This window comes from Anopheles ziemanni, chromosome X (genome assembly GCF_943734765.1).
Source record: "Anopheles ziemanni chromosome X, idAnoZiCoDA_A2_x.2, whole genome shotgun sequence".
Classification (NCBI taxonomy): Eukaryota; Metazoa; Arthropoda; class Insecta; order Diptera; family Culicidae; genus Anopheles; species Anopheles ziemanni.
The window spans coordinates 10,746,508-10,764,830 of NC_080707.1; the positions used below are offsets into that span (position 1 = coordinate 10,746,508).

Genomic DNA, 18,323 nt, shown 5'->3' on the forward strand with positions numbered 1-18,323 from the left:
TTATGTCTTTCACTTTTTTTCTTTAAGGAGCTGCTGGTGTGCTCCAAGACGACACCGGAGGTATGTAAATATAAGCATACCAAATACATGTACATATATTGAATACTTTCGCGTATGAATTTTAATCAGTTAATTTTCAGTATACCGTTGTGTTGTAAAGTTGTGTTCCTTTTTTTCGATGTGTATTTTGACCGAGTTGTAAATAAAACTGAACCGATACAAACAAAATATTCGATGCAGTTGGAGATGCACGAGGAAAACCAGACTTGTCCGGTGCTTTCGGAGCTTTCCGCTTCCTTGTTCGCGACGTGCGAACGCCTGCAGCTTATGCAACATGCTATACACCGCTCTTTTGAATTTGACGGCTGCGTTTTGAAGCGGCGCATTTAATCGAGGCAGATAAATTGAGCCTTATGCTGTTTGATCTGGTTGCGTTGCAGTTGCTTAAGCTGATTTCGCTGGCAAAGTAGGAGCTGCGGTAGGCGTTTATCTAATTCATGTTTATTCATGTTATTGTTTTGCAACACATGCCCGTGAACCAACTGCTGCGGTGCGTGCGGGTTGAAGTTGATCGATTGATTAGTCGGATAGAGTGGTTGATCGGTGGCCTGGTCCCGGGACTCAGGGTTCGCGGACGCGGAACCGTATCCAGAAGCCCTTTTCGGCGGACGGCGCGATGCTGGCCAGCTTCATGCGGATCGGGTGCTGCGTGTCGGGTCCCTTCTCCAGGTAGAAGTTCGTCAGCAGGTAGTAGAAAATGGCCTTCGCCTCCATCAGGGCGAAGCGCGAGCCGATGCAGTTCCTCGGCCCGAGACCGAACCCGAGCAGGGCGTTGGTGTCCATGTTGCCCCGGTGCTCCGGCGCGAACCGATCCGGCCAGAAGCGGTCCGGGTCGGGGAAGAGCTCCGGGTCGCGCATGATGGCGGCCGCCGGCACCCACACACCGTCGCCCTTGTGCAGCTGCACCTTGTGCCCGTCGTAGTCCTCCAGCACGTACGGCTTCGTGCAGATCCGATCGAGGAAGGGGGCGGGCGTCCAGAGGCGCATCGTTTCCGTCGCCACCATGTCGAGGTACTTCATCGACTGCAGCGTCTCGTAGGAGAGCTTCTCGCCGTCGCCCAGGCTGGCCCGCACCGCGTCGCACTCCTCCCGCAGCCGCTGCTGCACGTCCGGGTTGACCGCCAGCTCGTGGGCCATGAAGGAGGACAGCGTGGAGACGGTGTCGTACCCGCCGAAGAAGAACACCGTGCACTGGGCGGTCAGATCGTCATCGGTCCAGTCTGCGGATAGGGAAACAGAAACACACACAAAACTCGACTCTAGTGTTGGGTAGTGAACAGTTGAACCCTCACTCACTGAGCACTGAGCAACCTAGCTCAAACCAAAAAATGTGGTAGCTCAGCAAACGTAATTGGTGGACTCACTTGCTCTCATGGCTCACCAAACTCATCAGCATCTAAAAGAAGTTTACAGAACCACCTTACATAACCTGTGTTTACTAAAGCTGATTAGAACAGATTTATATTTAACACTCTTTACTCTGGTTTTGAGATTCATGATTCTCTGAATGAAAGATCCAATAGTTTCCAAACATTCGCATTTAAAAAAAAAAAAACAGATCGTTGATACCCGAAAAGTGATGGAAACTGGAAGGGGGTAGACTCCCCATTTGTTTTTGTTGCATCATAAAGATCGATTAAAGATTCATTAAGTCACGAAAGATCCATCACTATTTAGCGATTCGAATCATCAACGATTCATGAATCAATCTGAAGCTTCGTTTGGCTAAGTGTGGGTTATACTGAGTCAGAGTGAGTGAGTGATAAGTGATTTGATTCAATTGAACAAGATGATTTGGCTCACTCACAATGATTTGGCTCATTTGGAATGATTGGAGTAAGATTGTGCGAGTGAGTAGAAACTATTGAGATTGATTGTCGGCTTGATTGGTGATTTGGCTCGCTGTACACACTAGCAACTATTTTACACCCTCATTCACTCGTTGGGAATTCGAATCCTAACGCGGCTAACAACTCCTTTTTCACGTTTCAGATCACGTAAGAGCAATGAAAAGATTCGAACCATCCTGATGATTGTTTAGTTTGACTCACATTTCTTACAAAGGTTGTTATTCTAGTCGCTAATAGAACCATACTTCTTATATATACCATGGTGGACATCGAGAGATTCAAATGCGTGTCAAAGCCGTGTCTGAATGAGAAGAATAATTCGGAGTCAGCTCAATCAGTTCCTCAAGCATCCTTCTGAGTGAAACAAATCGTTGGGAGAGAATAAAAAAGTTTGGCGAGGCACTTTGACCTGAGCTAGGTGACTCCCCTCATTGAGTGAGGTGCTAAAGAATGCCACAACTACGACTCACCCATGAGACGCTTCTGACCCCCGTTGACGGTGACGTTGTCGTTCTCGTCGAACTTGAGCTCCTGCTTGCGCGCCTCCATCAGCAGGTTGATCATGTCGTGGCGCACGACGTTCCGACGTTCCCGCTGCGCGATCGTGTCCATCACCACGTGCCGGAAGAAGGTGGTCATCCGGTCGCTGAACAGCTTCAGCCGCAGCAGGCGCATCAGGCGCGGAAAGGAGGAGAAGGCGAGAAACTTGAGCCCCTGCAGGCCCTCCAGGTTGGTCAGCTCCTTGCCGAGCGTGTAGAACGCGTTGGTGCGATCGGCGAACGAGTTGATCTCGATGCCGAACGCGCACGTCGCCACGATGTCGTTGCCGAAGCGCCGGAACAGCTCCTTCATCTCGAGGTCGGCCCGCCCGCCCTGCGTCTCCGACCGGATCGTCCGCACCGCCGTCTCGCAGTAGGTCGTGATCAGGCCGAACATGAGCCGCATCTTGCTGCCGGTGAACGCCGGGCTGAGCACGGTGCGCATGTTCCGCCAGCGGCTGTCGCGCATCGCGAACAGCGCCCGCCCGAACAGCGGATCGTGGTTCTCGTCCAGATCGATCCGGTGGTTGAGGAAGTGGTCGAAGTCCTTGATGCACACCTGCTTCACCAGCTCCAGGTCGCGCAGCACGTAGATCGGCGAGAGGAAGTCGAAGTAGCCGAAGAACCGGTGGCGCGCGAACCGCCCGTACAGCTCCGACAGGACCTCTATCATCGTGCGCCGGCGCAGCAGGAAGTCGGCCCCGTTGCCGAGGAGCGGCGTCGGCGGCTGATACGGCACGCCCCGCTCGGCGAAGTACCGCGCCCCCCGCACCACGTAGTAGTAGTACAACAGGGCGACCATCCCAAGCGCGAGGGCACCTCCCGCCGAGAACATCGCGCCCATCAGCGCACCCAACAGCTGCAGTGCCATCTCCACAACACCAGTGTCTACTCTCTCCGGTACAAGCTCTGCAAAGTGAAACAAACTAACAAACGCCTCGGTTCCGTGGTCCGGTCGTCTAGGCGGCCTCCGAGCTACTGACTCGCCTCGACCGCGACGTTCCCATCAAGACAGCTCTCTCGACGACGCACTGGTTCAGGGCAAGGTGCGACCATCGGTAAGTGTTTGGAATTGATATCAATTGCCAAGAGATTGCTCCTCAACCATGAAAGTTGCAAGTCACGGTCATGGTCACCTCTTCCACCCGCCGTCATCACCACGTTCGTAACGTAGAACTGAACTCTACGCGTTAATAAAATAGTTGGTTCCCCAACCATCTTCGGGAGCGGGGAGTTGGGTCATGGCCACCGTGTCTCCAAATTTCAATTAGTACAATTAGCCGTGGCCAAAGTTGCCGGGACGAACTCGGTTTGTTTGTTCTTTTGTTTGGGATGCACACCGATCTCAGCGCCTTAAAATCCAACTCCAAACAAAGCAAAGATGTCACGTTGACGGGCCCTAGTCTTGGCGAGAAGATAAGGTGCACTTGGCACTGGCGCACTGTTGGCAGTGTCGCGTCTCGAGTGCACCGTCATCTGTTTGACACGATAACGCAGATCGTTTATCATGCAAATACATCCGAAACAGCGCGTGGCAGCCCGCTTAAGTGTCGCTCTGCACTCTGAGCAGTAGCCAGAGGACCTCTTGAGGGTATGCTAGAGTATCTATCTATTTCGGGACCCCAAGCGTAATCGGGGCCCTCCAGATATGTTTGGGATTATCGAATTGACATGAACAAACGTAACATTCGTAGTAGTATTGATCGGTGTTGGGTCAAGTAACACTTTTTCATGTGCTTTACTAACAGGTGTATCTATCTATTTCGGCACCTCTAGCGTAATCGGGGCCCTCCAGATATGTTTGGGATTATCGAATTGACATGAATAAACGTCAACATTCGTAGTAGTATTGATCGGTGTTGGGTCAAGTAACACTTTTTCATGTGCTTTACTAACAGGTGGATCTATCTATTTCGGGACCGCAAGCGTAATCGGGGCCCTCCACATATGTTCACTACCTTAAATGATTCTAAACCAAGACCACAGTTGTAATTGTTTGTTTTGCAAGAGCTTGTATCCCCACTACGAGAGCTTCAAAGAACATATTTGGAACCTGCTTTCAGATTAAAGGATCTTTGGGTTTGGGATTATCGAATTGACATGGATAAACGTAACATTCGTAGTAGTATTGATCGGTGTTGGGTCAAGTAACACTTTTTCATGTGCTGTACTAACAGGTGTATCCCCAAGTATGCTAGAGGTTCAAAGAACATATTTGGAACCTGCTTTCAGATTAAAGGATCTGTGGGTTTGGGATTATCGAATTGACATGAATAAACGTCAACATTCGTAGTAGTATTGATCAGTGTTGGGTCAAGTAACACTTTTTCGTGTGCTTTACTAACAGGTGGATCTATCTATTTCGGCACCTCAAGCGTAATCGGGGCCCTCCAGATATGTTTGGGATTATCGAATTGACATGAATAAACGTCAACATTCGTAGTAGCATTGATCGGTGTTGGGTCAAGTAACACTTTTTCATGTGCTGTACTAACAGGTGTATCCCCAAGTATGCTAGAGCTTCAAAGAATATATTTGGAACCTTCTTTCAGATTAAAGGATCTTTGGGTTTGGGATTATCGAATTGACATGGATAAACGTCAACATTCGTAGTAGTATTGATCGGTGTAGGGTCAAGTAACACTTTTTCATGTGCTTTACTAACAGGTGGATCTATCTATTTCGGGACCGCAAGCGTAATCGGGGCCCTCCAGATATGTTTGGGATTATCGAATTGACATGAATAAACGTCAACATTCGTAGTAGCATTGATCGGTGTTGGGTCAAGTAACACTTTTTCATGTGCTGTACTAACAGGTGTATCCCCAAGTATGCTAGAGCTTCAAAGAATATATTTGGAACCTTCTTTCAGATTAAAGGATCTTTGGGTTTGGGATTATCGAATTGACATGGATAAACGTCAACATTCGTAGTAGTATTGATCAGTGTTGGGTCAAGTAACACTTTTTCGTGTGCTTTACTAACAGGTGGATCTATCTATTTCGGCACCTCAAGCGTAATCGGGGCCCTCCAGATATGTTTGGGATTATCGAATTGACATGAATAAACGTCAACATTCGTAGTAGCATTGATCGGTGTTGGGTCAAGTAACACTTTTTCATGTGCTGTACTAACAGGTGTATCCCCAAGTATGCTAGAGCTTCAAAGAATATATTTGGAACCTTCTTTCAGATTAAAGGATCTTTGGGTTTGGGATTATCGAATTGACATGGATAAACGTCAACATTCGTAGTAGTATTGATCGGTGTAGGGTCAAGTAACACTTTTTCATGTGCTTTACTAACAGGTGGATCTATCTATTTCGGGACCGCAAGCGTAATCGGGGCCCTCCAGATATGTTTGGGATTATCGAATTGACATGAACAAACGTAACATTCGTAGTAGTATTGATCGGTGTTGGGTCAAGTAACACTTTTTCATGTGCTGTACTAACAGGTGTATCCCCAAGTATGCTAGAGGTTCAAAGAACATATTTGGAACCTGCTTTCAGATTAAAGGATCTGTGGGTTTGGGATTATCGAATTGACATGAATAAACGTCAACATTCGTAGTAGTATTGATCAGTGTTGGGTCAAGTAACACTTTTTCGTGTGCTTTACTAACAGGTGGATCTATCTATTTCGGCACCTCAAGCGTAATCGGGGCCCTCCAGATATGTTTGGGATTATCGAATTGACATGAATAAACGTCAACATTCGTAGTAGCATTGATCGGTGTTGGGTCAAGTAACACTTTTTCATGTGCTGTACTAACAGGTGTATCCCCAAGTATGCTAGAGCTTCAAAGAATATATTTGGAACCTTCTTTCAGATTAAAGGATCTTTGGGTTTGGGATTATCGAATTGACATGGATAAACGTCAACATTCGTAGTAGTATTGATCGGTGTAGGGTCAAGTAACACTTTTTCATGTGCTTTACTAACAGGTGGATCTATCTATTTCGGGACCGCAAGCGTAATCGGGGCCCTCCAGATATGTTTCGGATTATCGAATTGACATGAACAAACGTAACATTCGTAGTAGTATTGATCGGTGTTGGGTCAAGTAACACTTTTTCATGTGCTTTACTAACAGGTGGATCTATCTATTTCGGGACCGCAAGCGTAATCGGGGCCCTCCAGATATGTTTGGGATTATCGAATTGACATGAACAAACGTAACATTCGTAGTAGTATTGATCGGTGTTGGGTCAAGTAACACTTTTTCATGTGCTGTACTAACAGGTGTATCCCCAAGTATGCTAGAGGTTCAAAGAACATATTTGGAACCTGCTTTCAGATTAAAGGATCTTTGGGTTTGGGATTATCGAATTGACATGAATAAACGTCAACATTCGTAGTAGTATTGATCGGTGTAGGGTCAAGTAACACTTTTTCATGTGCTGTACTAACAGGTGTATCCCCAAGTATGCTAGAGCTTCAAAGAACATATTTGGAAATTGCTTTCAGATTAAAGGATCTTTGGGTTTGGGATTATCGAATTGACATGAATAAACGTCAACATTCGTAGTAGTATTGATCGGTGTTGGGTCACGTAACACTTTTTCATGTGCTTTACTAACAGGTGGATCTATCTATTTCGGGACCGCAAGCGTAATCGGGGCCCTCCAGATATGTTTGGGATTATCGAATTGACATGAACAAACGTAACATTCGTAGTAGTATTGATCGGTGTTGGGTCAAGTAACACTTTTTCATGTGCTGTACTAACAGGTGTATCCCCAAGTATGCTAGAGGTTCAAAGAACATATTTGGAACCTGCTTTCAGATTAAAGGATCTTTGGGTTTGGGATTATCGAATTGACATGAATAAACGTCAACATTCGTAGTAGTATTGATCGGTGTTGGGTCAAGTAACACTTTTGTATGTGTTTTACTAACAGATGGATCTATCTATTTCGGCACCGCAAGCGTAATCGGGGCGCTCCAGATATGTTTGGGATTATCGAATTGACATGAATAAACGTAACATTCGTAGTAGTATTGATCGGTGTTGGGTCAAGTAACACTTTTTCATGTGCTTTACTAACAGGTGGATCTATCTATTTCGGGACCGCAAGCGTTATCGGGGCCCTCCAGATATGTTTGGGATTATCGAATTGACATGAACAAACGTAACATTCGTAGTAGTATTGATCGGTGTTGGGTCAAGTAACACTTTTTCATGTGCTGTACTAACAGGTGTATCCCCAAGTATGCTAGAGCTTCAAAGAACATATTTGGAACCTGCTTTCAGATTAAAGGATCTTTGGGTTTGGGATTATCGAATTGACATGAATAAACGTCAACATTCGTAGTAGTATTGATCGGTGTAGGGTCAAGTAACACTTTTTCATGTGCTGTACTAACAGGTGTATCCCCAAGTATGCTAGAGCTTCAAAGAACATATTTGGAAATTGCTTTCAGAACTTCGTAGTAGTATTGATCGGTGTTGGGTCAAGTAACACTTTTTCATGTGCTTTACTAACAGGTGGATCTATCTATTTCGGGACCGCAAGCCTAATCGGGGCGCTCCACATATGTTCACTACTCTAAATGATTCTAAACCAAGACCAAAGTTGTAATTGTTTGTTTAGCAGAGGTTGTAGTTCATTACACATAGTTCTCGGTTACAAATATTATAACGAATGTTAGTGGATCATGAGAAGAATTTTAAGTAGTGCTATGAATAGTTTTAAGCCACTTTGGTTTGCATTATAACTTACGATCGTATGTCTATTCAGTATAGTACAGTAATATACATAAACATAAACAGTTCATCATATTCATCAAAGCAATCTAAACAAATTATAAACTTACTCTACTATCTGAATCTTGCTGTTCATTATGGTCTCTAATTCCTCAACCGAGATGGCATGGCATTTTCTGTTGAGTAGTACTAATTTTAATTCTTTTCTTATTTTCATTTAATTCTTTTCCACTTTTCTTTTTTCTACATAACTTTTTCTATTTACTTAATCTGTTCTATTGTTAAAAGAGAATGTTTGTGTGAAGTGTAAAAAACTAACGTTGATTTGTTGATTTTTTATGGCCGATAGTCGATACAAAAGATAGAAATTTGATAGAAGGTATGATAGTTTCGTAGCGATCAAAGTACATGAACTTCATTAAAACACTTCTTTCGTTAATAACAAGTTTAATCTAAACCCCCGAAATTCGTTGTTTTTTTAAAGGAGTACAATGGTACAACAGGATGCCGAGAGAGCATTAAACAAGCGCGAAATTTAACGGAGTTCAAACGTCTATGCGCCGTATACGTGAAGCGGGTAGTCTGACGCTGTGTTTGTAATGTAACTGTGTAGTATTTAGTAAATGTTGTAGTTTTTGAGCCCGTAGTATTGCATTTGTTAACATAGTCTTTGATTATGATGATGATGAGTAAAAAATGAACAGGGACTTTTATTTAACTTAATAGAATGAATGAGTCTACATAGGTTTGAGACACGCGCGCGTAAATGAGGACAATTGGTGGTCATGGCTGTACGAAAAGAACTTATAGTATCTACACATCTCGCTGTAGTTGGGTCCCTTTCTGTTCTTGATAGTGGCACCAAATTATCAACCAATGGTAATTGGTGGTGTGAACTACAAACAGAGCAGAAATACCCTTATACACTCCGGAAGGTGGTGCCTCGTTAACCTTGGGGGACTCGGCGATTTACCTTTAGAGGTGATTGCTCGAGACCGTTGTATGCAAGGAACAAGATCAGGTCCCTTAAATAGTACCGGTGGGTTTCACCACACTATCAACCATTGATAGCTGGCGGTATTAATGAAAACTGTGCCAAAAAACCTGCCCTACTCCGGAAAGTGGTCCCTTTTTCGGTTGTTCTGGAGAGTAATGCCCCAATGCCCCCTCTCGTTTGATGATATATATTCAATATCGTAAGATGCTTTCGTCCCTCTCAAACCTATGTAGGGGTAAGCGGTGGGACTCATCATCATCATCATCATATAAATCTTCACTCTTTGATACAATCCATTCATTCATCAATTGGTATTCTATGGATATGGGAAGCCATATTTAATTCTAGGTGTATCTCAAAACATATCAACTGCAAAAAAAGTCAGTGTAGTCAGATGTTTGGTGGAATATTTGATTCACAGCGATCATTGTAATGAAGTATGTGTAAAAGATTCAGTTATTTGCTAGAAAGTAGGGTAGTTTTCTGCTCGTTGAATTGACAGATTGCTTTTCTTATCAAGTCTGTCTTTTCATCGTACAGTAAAGTATCTCACTTTCCATTCGACGAACAATGGTAGTGCACAAATACTAACAGAATTCACCTGAAAGCATATAAATTAAGAGGAATAAAAATAGAAGTGAAGATAACTATGGTAGTATTGTAGCTTTATGCTGATTTATTGTATAATATAACGACACTTTTGTCAACTGAATATTAAATTCAAATGTATTTAGTAGTTGTAAAGGCTTAAGTTTTATAGTATAAAGTATGACAATTTGCCTTACGTTGAATTGACAGAGTGCTTTTTAAAATACCTTTGTCGTTTCATCGTAAGGTTAATTATTTTACTTTCCATTCAACGCACAAAGCAGTACAAAATTAATAACTTAAGCTTTTAATAAAGTTTCATCTGACAAACAGCCCAATTTAAAGAAAAATAACAGATGACTAGATGTTTGGTAGAATGTTGTGTCTCTGTAGATTCCGATTTCGCGTGATGAACCAGTGCTGTGTATAAAGTGATCAATAAGATGCAGTATAAAATGAAAGGAGTTCGTTATATAATAAAAAGATTGACAATTTAAGGCACGTTGAAACGACTTAGAACTTTTAAAAATAGCTACGTCTTTGCATCGTGCCCGTAATTATCTCTCTATCAACTCAACGGACAAAGCAGTGCATATTTAGATACGTGTTGTATTTGCAAGAAACCAAATACGAAATGAAAATGGAGATATGTTTCGAGAACTGTAACGAATCAAAGGTAAAATGAGATTCTTTGGTTTGTACAATTTTCGGAACATTTTATTCATATTTCGCAATGTTCGCTCGTGGTGAGTATAAAGTGATCAACAATGTAGATTCATTAGCCGACTTAGCCCGGGATAAGGTTACAGCTATTGGTAGTTGGGAGGAAATGCCCACGCTACAATTAATGTTTAAGACGTTTGTTAATTATGTGTACATTTGATTACCATTGAATCAACTCAGTAATATAGTGTAATTCGCAATCTGATAACGAATCGAGGGTAGGTAAGATAAACCGTGTTCAGTTATGCTTACAAGTAATGTTTTAAAAGTTTGCATGTTTATTTTCATGCCTTGATCTCATCACTTCGCTTAAATCTACTTTGTATTGAAATATTGAAAGTTAGTTGTATCACAAGGCACTTGGTTTGCAGAGGAAAACAATATAATTAGATGTTTGGTGGAATGGTGTGTTCATACAGTGAATCATTGACTTTTGTTGGAGCACACTGTTCTACCGAATATTTTATTTATTTTTCGCTTTTAATGTTAGTGATGTGTATAAAGTGATCCATAAGCTACATCCAGCAGTGCTAAAAGAGTTAGAAATTCAAAACAATGTGTGATCATCATGATACAGCTGTAGAAGTGCAATATTATTTCAAGTTGTATTAAAACGCAAACCACTCGTGGAGGGAAGCAGGATGGAGGAAATGTTTGGTTGAATGTTGCTTACCGATAGTGATTCATTTGCTTCAATCGATTGCCATCACTTAACCGAATGTTTACTTCATATTTCGGTATGGTATAGTTAGATGTTTGGTGGAATGTTGTGCAAGTGTAATGAAGTATTAGATTCTATAGTTGCCAATTATTCTACCAAACATTTGATTCATTATTCACGTGATGAACCATTGTGTTGTGTATGAAATGATCAACAAGATGCAGCAAGCAGTTCTACAAGAGTTTTTTAATTGATAATTTGTGGAATGTTCCCGAAAAAACGTCTTTTGGAGTGCGGTATAAAATTGTTGTTGTATCTGAAATCACATCCATTGCAAAGAACGTAACTAGTGTCAGATGTTTGGTGGAATGTTTAGTTATTATAGTGAACCATTGGCTTCTATAAACTCCGAACATTTCATCGAATATTTGATTCATATTTCGCTATCAATGCTTGTGCTATTATAGAGTGATAAGTAAGCTGTATCCAGCAGGCCTTTAAATAGTTAGAAAAAAGGAAGAAGGTATAATGATTATGTGGCAATGACTTAGAGCTCTGTGAAACATTTATGTTATTTTCGATTTCATTAGTTCATTCGAATCTACAGTTGTAAGAGTGCAGTATTAAAAATCAAATAGAAGTTGATCCAGAAAGTAAAACAATTGCTTGGAAAAATAGTGTAGTCAAATGTTTGGTGGAATGCAGCTTACATGTAGTGAACCATTGGCTTCTATATATAGGCTGCGTTTTAACGAATATTTGATTCAAATTTCACTTTCAATGCAAGTATAGTGTACAACGTGGTCAATAAACTACTTCCAACATTGCTAAAAGAGTTGATAATATGATTGTCGTGGAACGTACAAGTGACTTCGAGCTTTCGTTTATATGCCTATGTCGTTTTTCAGTTCATGAACTCGTTCAAAACCCCATCTTGGGAAGTGCATTATTAAATTATAACCGTATCTGAAAACTGCAAAACATTAAGTTATTAGGTAAAAAGTAGGATAATTGCTGTACGTTGAATTGACTGATTGGATTTAGAAATACCTCTGTCTTTCCATCGTTCAGTAAAGTATCTCACTTTCCATTCGACGAACAGTGCACAAATACTAACAGAATTTATATGAAAACAAAACAAATAACGAGGAATAAAAATAGAAGTGAAGATAACTGTGCCAGTACCACAGTATTAGTATTGTAGCTTTATGCTGATTTATTGTATACTATAACGACACTCTTGTTAACTGAATATTAAATTCAAATGTGTTTGGTAGTTGCAAAGGATTTAGTTTTATATTTTTCATTATAAAGTATGACAATTTATTTTACGTTGATTTGACAGAGTGCTTTTAAAAATACCTTTGTCGTTTCATCGTAAGGTTAATTATTTTACTTTCCATCCAACGCACAAAGCAGTACAAAATTAATTACTTAAACTTTTAATAAATCTGATCTTTCATCTGACAAACAACCAAATTTAAAGAAAAACTAAAGATGATTAGATGTTTGGTAGAATGTTGTGTATCTGTAGATTCCGATTTCGCGTGATGAACCAGTGCTGTGTATAAAGTGATCAATAAGATGCAGTATAAAATGCAAAGGAGTTTGCAACTTGATGAAAGGATTGACAATTTATGACACGTTGAAAAGACTTAGAACTTTTAAAATTAGCTACGTCTTTGCATCGTGCCAGTAATTATCTCTTTTTCAACTCAACGGACAAAGCAGTGCATATTTAGATACTTGTTGTATTTGCAAGAAACAAAACACGAACCAAAGGTAGATTGAGATTCCTCGATTTTTACAGTTTTCGGAACATTTAATTCATGTTTCGCAATGTTCGCTCGTGCTTAGTATAAAGTGATCAACAATGTAGATTCATTAGCCGACTTAGCCCGGGATAAGGTTACAGCTATTGGTAGTTGGGAGGAAATGCCCACGCTACAATTAATGTTTAAGACGTTTGTTAATTATGTTTACATTTGATTACCATTGAATCAACTGAGTAATGTAGTGTAATGCGCAATCTGATAACGAATCGAGGGAAGGTAAGATAAACCGTGTTCAGTTATGCTTACAAGTAATGTTTTAAAAGTTTGCATGTTTGTTTTCATACCTTGATCTCATCACTTCGTTTAAATCTACTTTTTATTGAAATATTGAAATCTAGTTGTATCACAAGGCACTTGGTTTGCAGAGGAAAACAATATAATTAGATGTTTGGTGGAATGGTGTGTTCATACAGTGAATCATTGACTTTTGTTTGAGCACAGTGTTCTACCGAATATTTTATTTATTTTTCGCTTTTAATGTTAGTGATGTGTATAAAGTGATCAATAAGCTACATCCAGCAGTGCTGAAAGAGTTAGGAATTTAAAACAACGTGTGACCATCATGGTACAGCTGTAGAAGTGCAATATTATTTCAAGTTGTATTAAAACGCAAACCACTCGTGGAGGGAAGCAGGATGGAGGAAATGTTTGGTTGAATGTTGGTTATTGATAGTGATTCATTTGCTTCTATCGATTATTGCAGAATGGTTCCTTAACCGAATGATCTTTATTAGCAGATGCACTGCTTATATATAGTATTATCGTTGCCATAGTAATCGTGAATTACTTATTCCTATGTCTACTATAACACTCCTCCCTAATTCACGATTCCTATACTATTACAAAACCTAGCCTGGTTCATCCGTTGCAAAGGCTTAGTGAATCCATCGGCCAGTTGTAATTTACTCGATACATATTCGAGTTTCACCACTTGATTTTCTAAGCTTTCATTCACAAAATGGTAGCGTATGCTTATATGCTTCGTCCGAGGGTTATACGATCCGTTTTTAGCGATGATGATTGCAGACTGATTGTCGCAATAAATCAGAACTGTTCCTACATCGCTGAATTCCGAACAAAGGTTTTTCCACCATATTGCCTCTTGAATGCTTCGAGAGAGAGCCATGTATTCTGCTTCGCAAGATGAAAGAGCTACTGTTGGTTGCTTCTTTACGCCCCATGCTATTGCTGCACCTTGCAACATAAACACGTATCCACTCTCTCCTCCCCAATCAGCATCGGTATATCCTGCCAATTCTCCGCTTTCATCCTTTCTGTACTGCAATTTCCTGCTCGCTGTACCTTTCAGATATCTTATTATATTCTTCACAGCCTCCCAATGTTGTCTTCCGGGATTTGAAGAAAATTGGCTAACAGTATTCACAGCAAAGGCAATATCAGGTCGAGTTATTTGCGCTACAAAGGATAAACATCCAATTGCTTCTTTAAACGGTACACTTCTCATTTCCTCAACTTCAGCGTCATTCTTTGGTGACATTGACTTTTCCAATTTAAGATCAGGATTCATGGGAGTTGTTGCAGGTTTTGCGTCGACCATTCTAAATCGCCTAACAATCTCTTCGATATATAACTGTTGATCTAGTGATAATATTCCTGCACTTCGATCTCTCTTGATTCGAATGCCAAGACAATGTGATGCTGTGCCTAAATCCTTCATTTTGAATTTCTGCATTAGAAATTGTTTTAGTCTTTTCTTCAAAGGATTATCATTCGTGAAAATTAACAGATCGTCAACATATATTGTTACGAACAGCATTTTATCTTCATTCATCTTCCAATATAAACAAGTATCAACTTTCGATCGTTGTAGGCCAAATTCTAGCAGTACTTCATTCAACTTTGCATTCCATACCCGGCTCGATTGCTTCAAACCGTATAACGCTTTCTTCAGTTTACATACTTTTCCATTTGGAATTGCAAACCCCTCGGGTTGCTCCATGAAAATTTGCTCATCACCTAGTTCTCCATGCAAAAATGCGGTAACCACATCCATCTGGTCCACATCCATATCAAACTTCGTAGCAAGTGCCATCAGGTATCGGACAGTTGAATATCGCACTACAGGAGCATACACTTCTTCATAGTCGATTCCCGGTTTCTGCGAACATCCTTTAACAACTAGTCTCGCCTTGTACCGGTCCACATTTCCATCAGATCCTCGCTTGATGGAGAAAACCCACTTGTTTCGAATGGTTTTTCGACCCTTTGGTAAATCGGTGATCATCCACGTCTGGTTCTCATTCAGGGATACCATCTCCTGCTTCATTGCCTCGATCCATTTTTCACGATCAGGTCTCCTCATAGCTTCATCGTAACTCTGCGGAATATCTTCTTCCGGTGGATGGTTTGAAATGGTGTTGTAACTTACAAACTCATTGTATCTATTTGGACAATTACGCTGGCGACTACTTCGTCTCAAAACTGGCTGAGTTTCTTTGCTTTGTCCTGTAGCATGCGGTGTTCCGGTCTGTTTCGGTTGTAGCAATCTATAAAGGCCTTTTTCTTCTTTCCCAGATACAATAACTTTTCCATTTGTATCTATAACCTTACATTTGTCTGCTGTAAAAATCACAGTGTGCCCTTTTTTACATATTGCACTCACAGACAATAGATTCGTAACCAAATTAGGTACCTTCAGAACTTCATATACGTTAGCGTTATTCTCTTCTAATTTTACTGTACCTCGTGCTATAGCCATCATGCTGCCATTATTCGCTGTCCATATCGCTTGCTGCAACGTTGTCTCATCACTAAAATGTTGATTCGGTTTTGCCATGTGACAAGTTGCTCCGGAATCAAAATACCAAGATTCACTGTTTGCATCGCCACTAGCAAACGAACTCCATAGTGAACTTGATTTTCCTTTTTCTCCAGACATTGGACACTTGGCTGCAAAATGTCCAGGCTTTTTACAATTATAGCACGTCTTTTCGCTCCTTTTCTTATACTGCGCCTTTGGTTTATACTCTCTTCTTATGTACAATGCTTCGTTATTCATGCTGCCATCAAGATTCCTATCACACTTCACGTCCTGCAGAATTTTTGCCTTTACCGCATCCGACGTAAGTTTCGCTCCTGATGCTTCCAGCCCCATGATCATTGGTTCGTAATGATCCGGTAATCCCATTAAAAGCAATGCTACCATCCAGGAATCGTCTACTTGAAATCCGATCGCAGCAAGCTTGTGGCTAGTCGACATCAGCTCGTTAACATACTCTTCTACGCTCATGCTAGAGGTTAACCTTATGTTCGTCAACTTCCGAAGCAAGCCGATCTTCCTGGTCAATCCGGTGTCTTGAAATGCTGCGGCCAATTTCTTCCATGCTGAAGCTGCATCCGTTGCGTCCTGAACCAGACTGTAGTTGTAACTCTCCAGACTCAGACAGATTGTTGCCAATGCACGCAATTTTGTCTCTTTGTCCACTACTTCGCCTTCATCAGGTTCCACGGCACTCCAAGTTCCTTCGCGGATCAAGATCATCCGCATTGCAAACGCCCATGTTGAGTAATTTTCACGTCCACGTAACCTTTCTACCATGGGAAGATTGATTCCGTTGAGCCGTCCTACGCCAGCCGTCGGCAATCCTGCTCCTCTTCCCTCCGTAGCGTTTTGTTCAACGGAACTTCCAGTACTCATTTTCGACTTTTGCTTTTACTCTTCTGGGCCCATAACCTATTGCAGAATGGTTCCTTAACCGAATGATCTTTATTAGCAGATGCACTGCTTATATATAGTATTATCGTTGCCATAGTAATCGTGAATTACTTATTCCTATGTCTACTATAACATCGATTGCCATCACTTAACCGAATGTTTACTTCATATTTCGGTATGGTATAGTTAGATGTTTGGTGGAATGTTGTGCAAGTGTAATGAAGTATTAGATTCTATAGTTGCCAATAATTCTACCAAACATTTGATTCATTTTACACGTGATGAACCATTGTGTTGTGTATAACGTGATCAACAAGATGCAGCAAGCAGTTCTACAAGAGTTTGTTAATTGATAATTTGTGGAATGTTCCCGAAAAAACGTCTGTTGGATAGCGGTATAAAGTTGTTGTTGTATCTGAAATCACATCCATTGCAAAGAACGCAACTATTGTCAGATGTTTGGTGGAATGTTTGGTTATTATAGTGAACCATTGGCTTTTGTAATATCTGAACATTTCATCGAATATTTGAGTCATATTTCGCTATCAATGCTTGTGCTATGTGTAGAGTGATAAGTAAGCTGTATCCAGCAGGCCCTAAATAGATAGAACAATGGAAGAAGGTATGATGATCATGTGGCAATGACTTAGAGCTCTGTGAAACATTTATGTTATTTTCTATTTCATCAGTTCATTCGAATCTACAGTTGTAAGAGTGCAGTAATAAAAATCAAATAAAAGTTTAACCAGAAAGTAAAACAATTGCGTGGAAAAATAGTGTAGTCAAATGTTTGGTGGAATGTAGCTTACATGTAGTGAACCATTGGCTTCTATATATAAGCTGCGTTTTAACGAATATTTGATTCAAATTTCACTTTCAATGCAAGTATAGTGTACAACGTGGTCAATAAACTACTTCCAACATTGCTAAAAGAGTTGATAATATGATTATCGTGGAAGGTACAAGTGACTTCGAGCTTTCGTTTATATGCCTACGTCGTTTTTCAGTTCATGAACTCGTTCAAAACTCCATATTGGGAAGTGCATTATTAAATTATAACCGTATCTGAAAACTGCAAAACATTAAGTTATTAGGTAAAAAGTAGGATAATTGCTGTACGTTGAATTGACTGATTGCATTTAGAAATATCTCTGTCTTTCCATCGTTCAGTAAAGTATCTTACTTTCCATTCGACGAACATGGCAATGCACAAATACTAACAGAAGTTATTTGAAAACAAAAAAAAAAATAACGAGGAATAAAAATAGAAGTGAAGATAACTGTGCCAGTACCACAGTATTAGTATTGTAGCTTTATGCTGATTTATTGTATACTATAACGAGACTCTTGTTAACTGAATATTAAATTCAAATGTGTTTGGTAGTTGCAAAGGATTTAGTTTTATATTTTTCATTATAAAGTATGACAATTTGTCTTACGTTGAATTGACAGAGTGCTTTTAAAAATACCTTTGTCGTTTCATCGTAAGGTTAATTATTTTACTTTCCATCCAACGCACAAAGCAGTACAAAATTAATTACTTAAGCTTTTAATAAAGTTTCATCTGACATACAACCCAATTTAAAGAAAAACTAAAGATGATTAGATGTTTGGTAGAATGTTGCTTCTCTGTAGATTCCGATTTCGCGTGATGAACCAGTGCTGTGTATAAAGTGAACAATAAG

The 18,323-nt window shown here is 40.6% G+C and overlaps 1 protein-coding gene across 1 annotated transcript; it reads right to left on the bottom strand.

The window, feature by feature from the left end:
* Nucleotides 1–515: 515 nt before the first annotated feature.
* LOC131291040 (probable cytochrome P450 9f2) lies at nucleotides 516–3,320 on the bottom strand. The gene is made up of 2 exons (XM_058320230.1): nucleotides 2,381–3,320; nucleotides 516–1,280 (listed from the first exon to the last, which is right to left on the bottom strand). Exons 1-2 carry the CDS (start codon nucleotides 3,318–3,320, stop codon nucleotides 622–624), a joined length of 1,599 nt encoding a protein of 532 aa, XP_058176213.1. The 3' UTR covers nucleotides 516–621.
* Nucleotides 3,321–18,323: the final 15,003 nt, after the last annotated feature.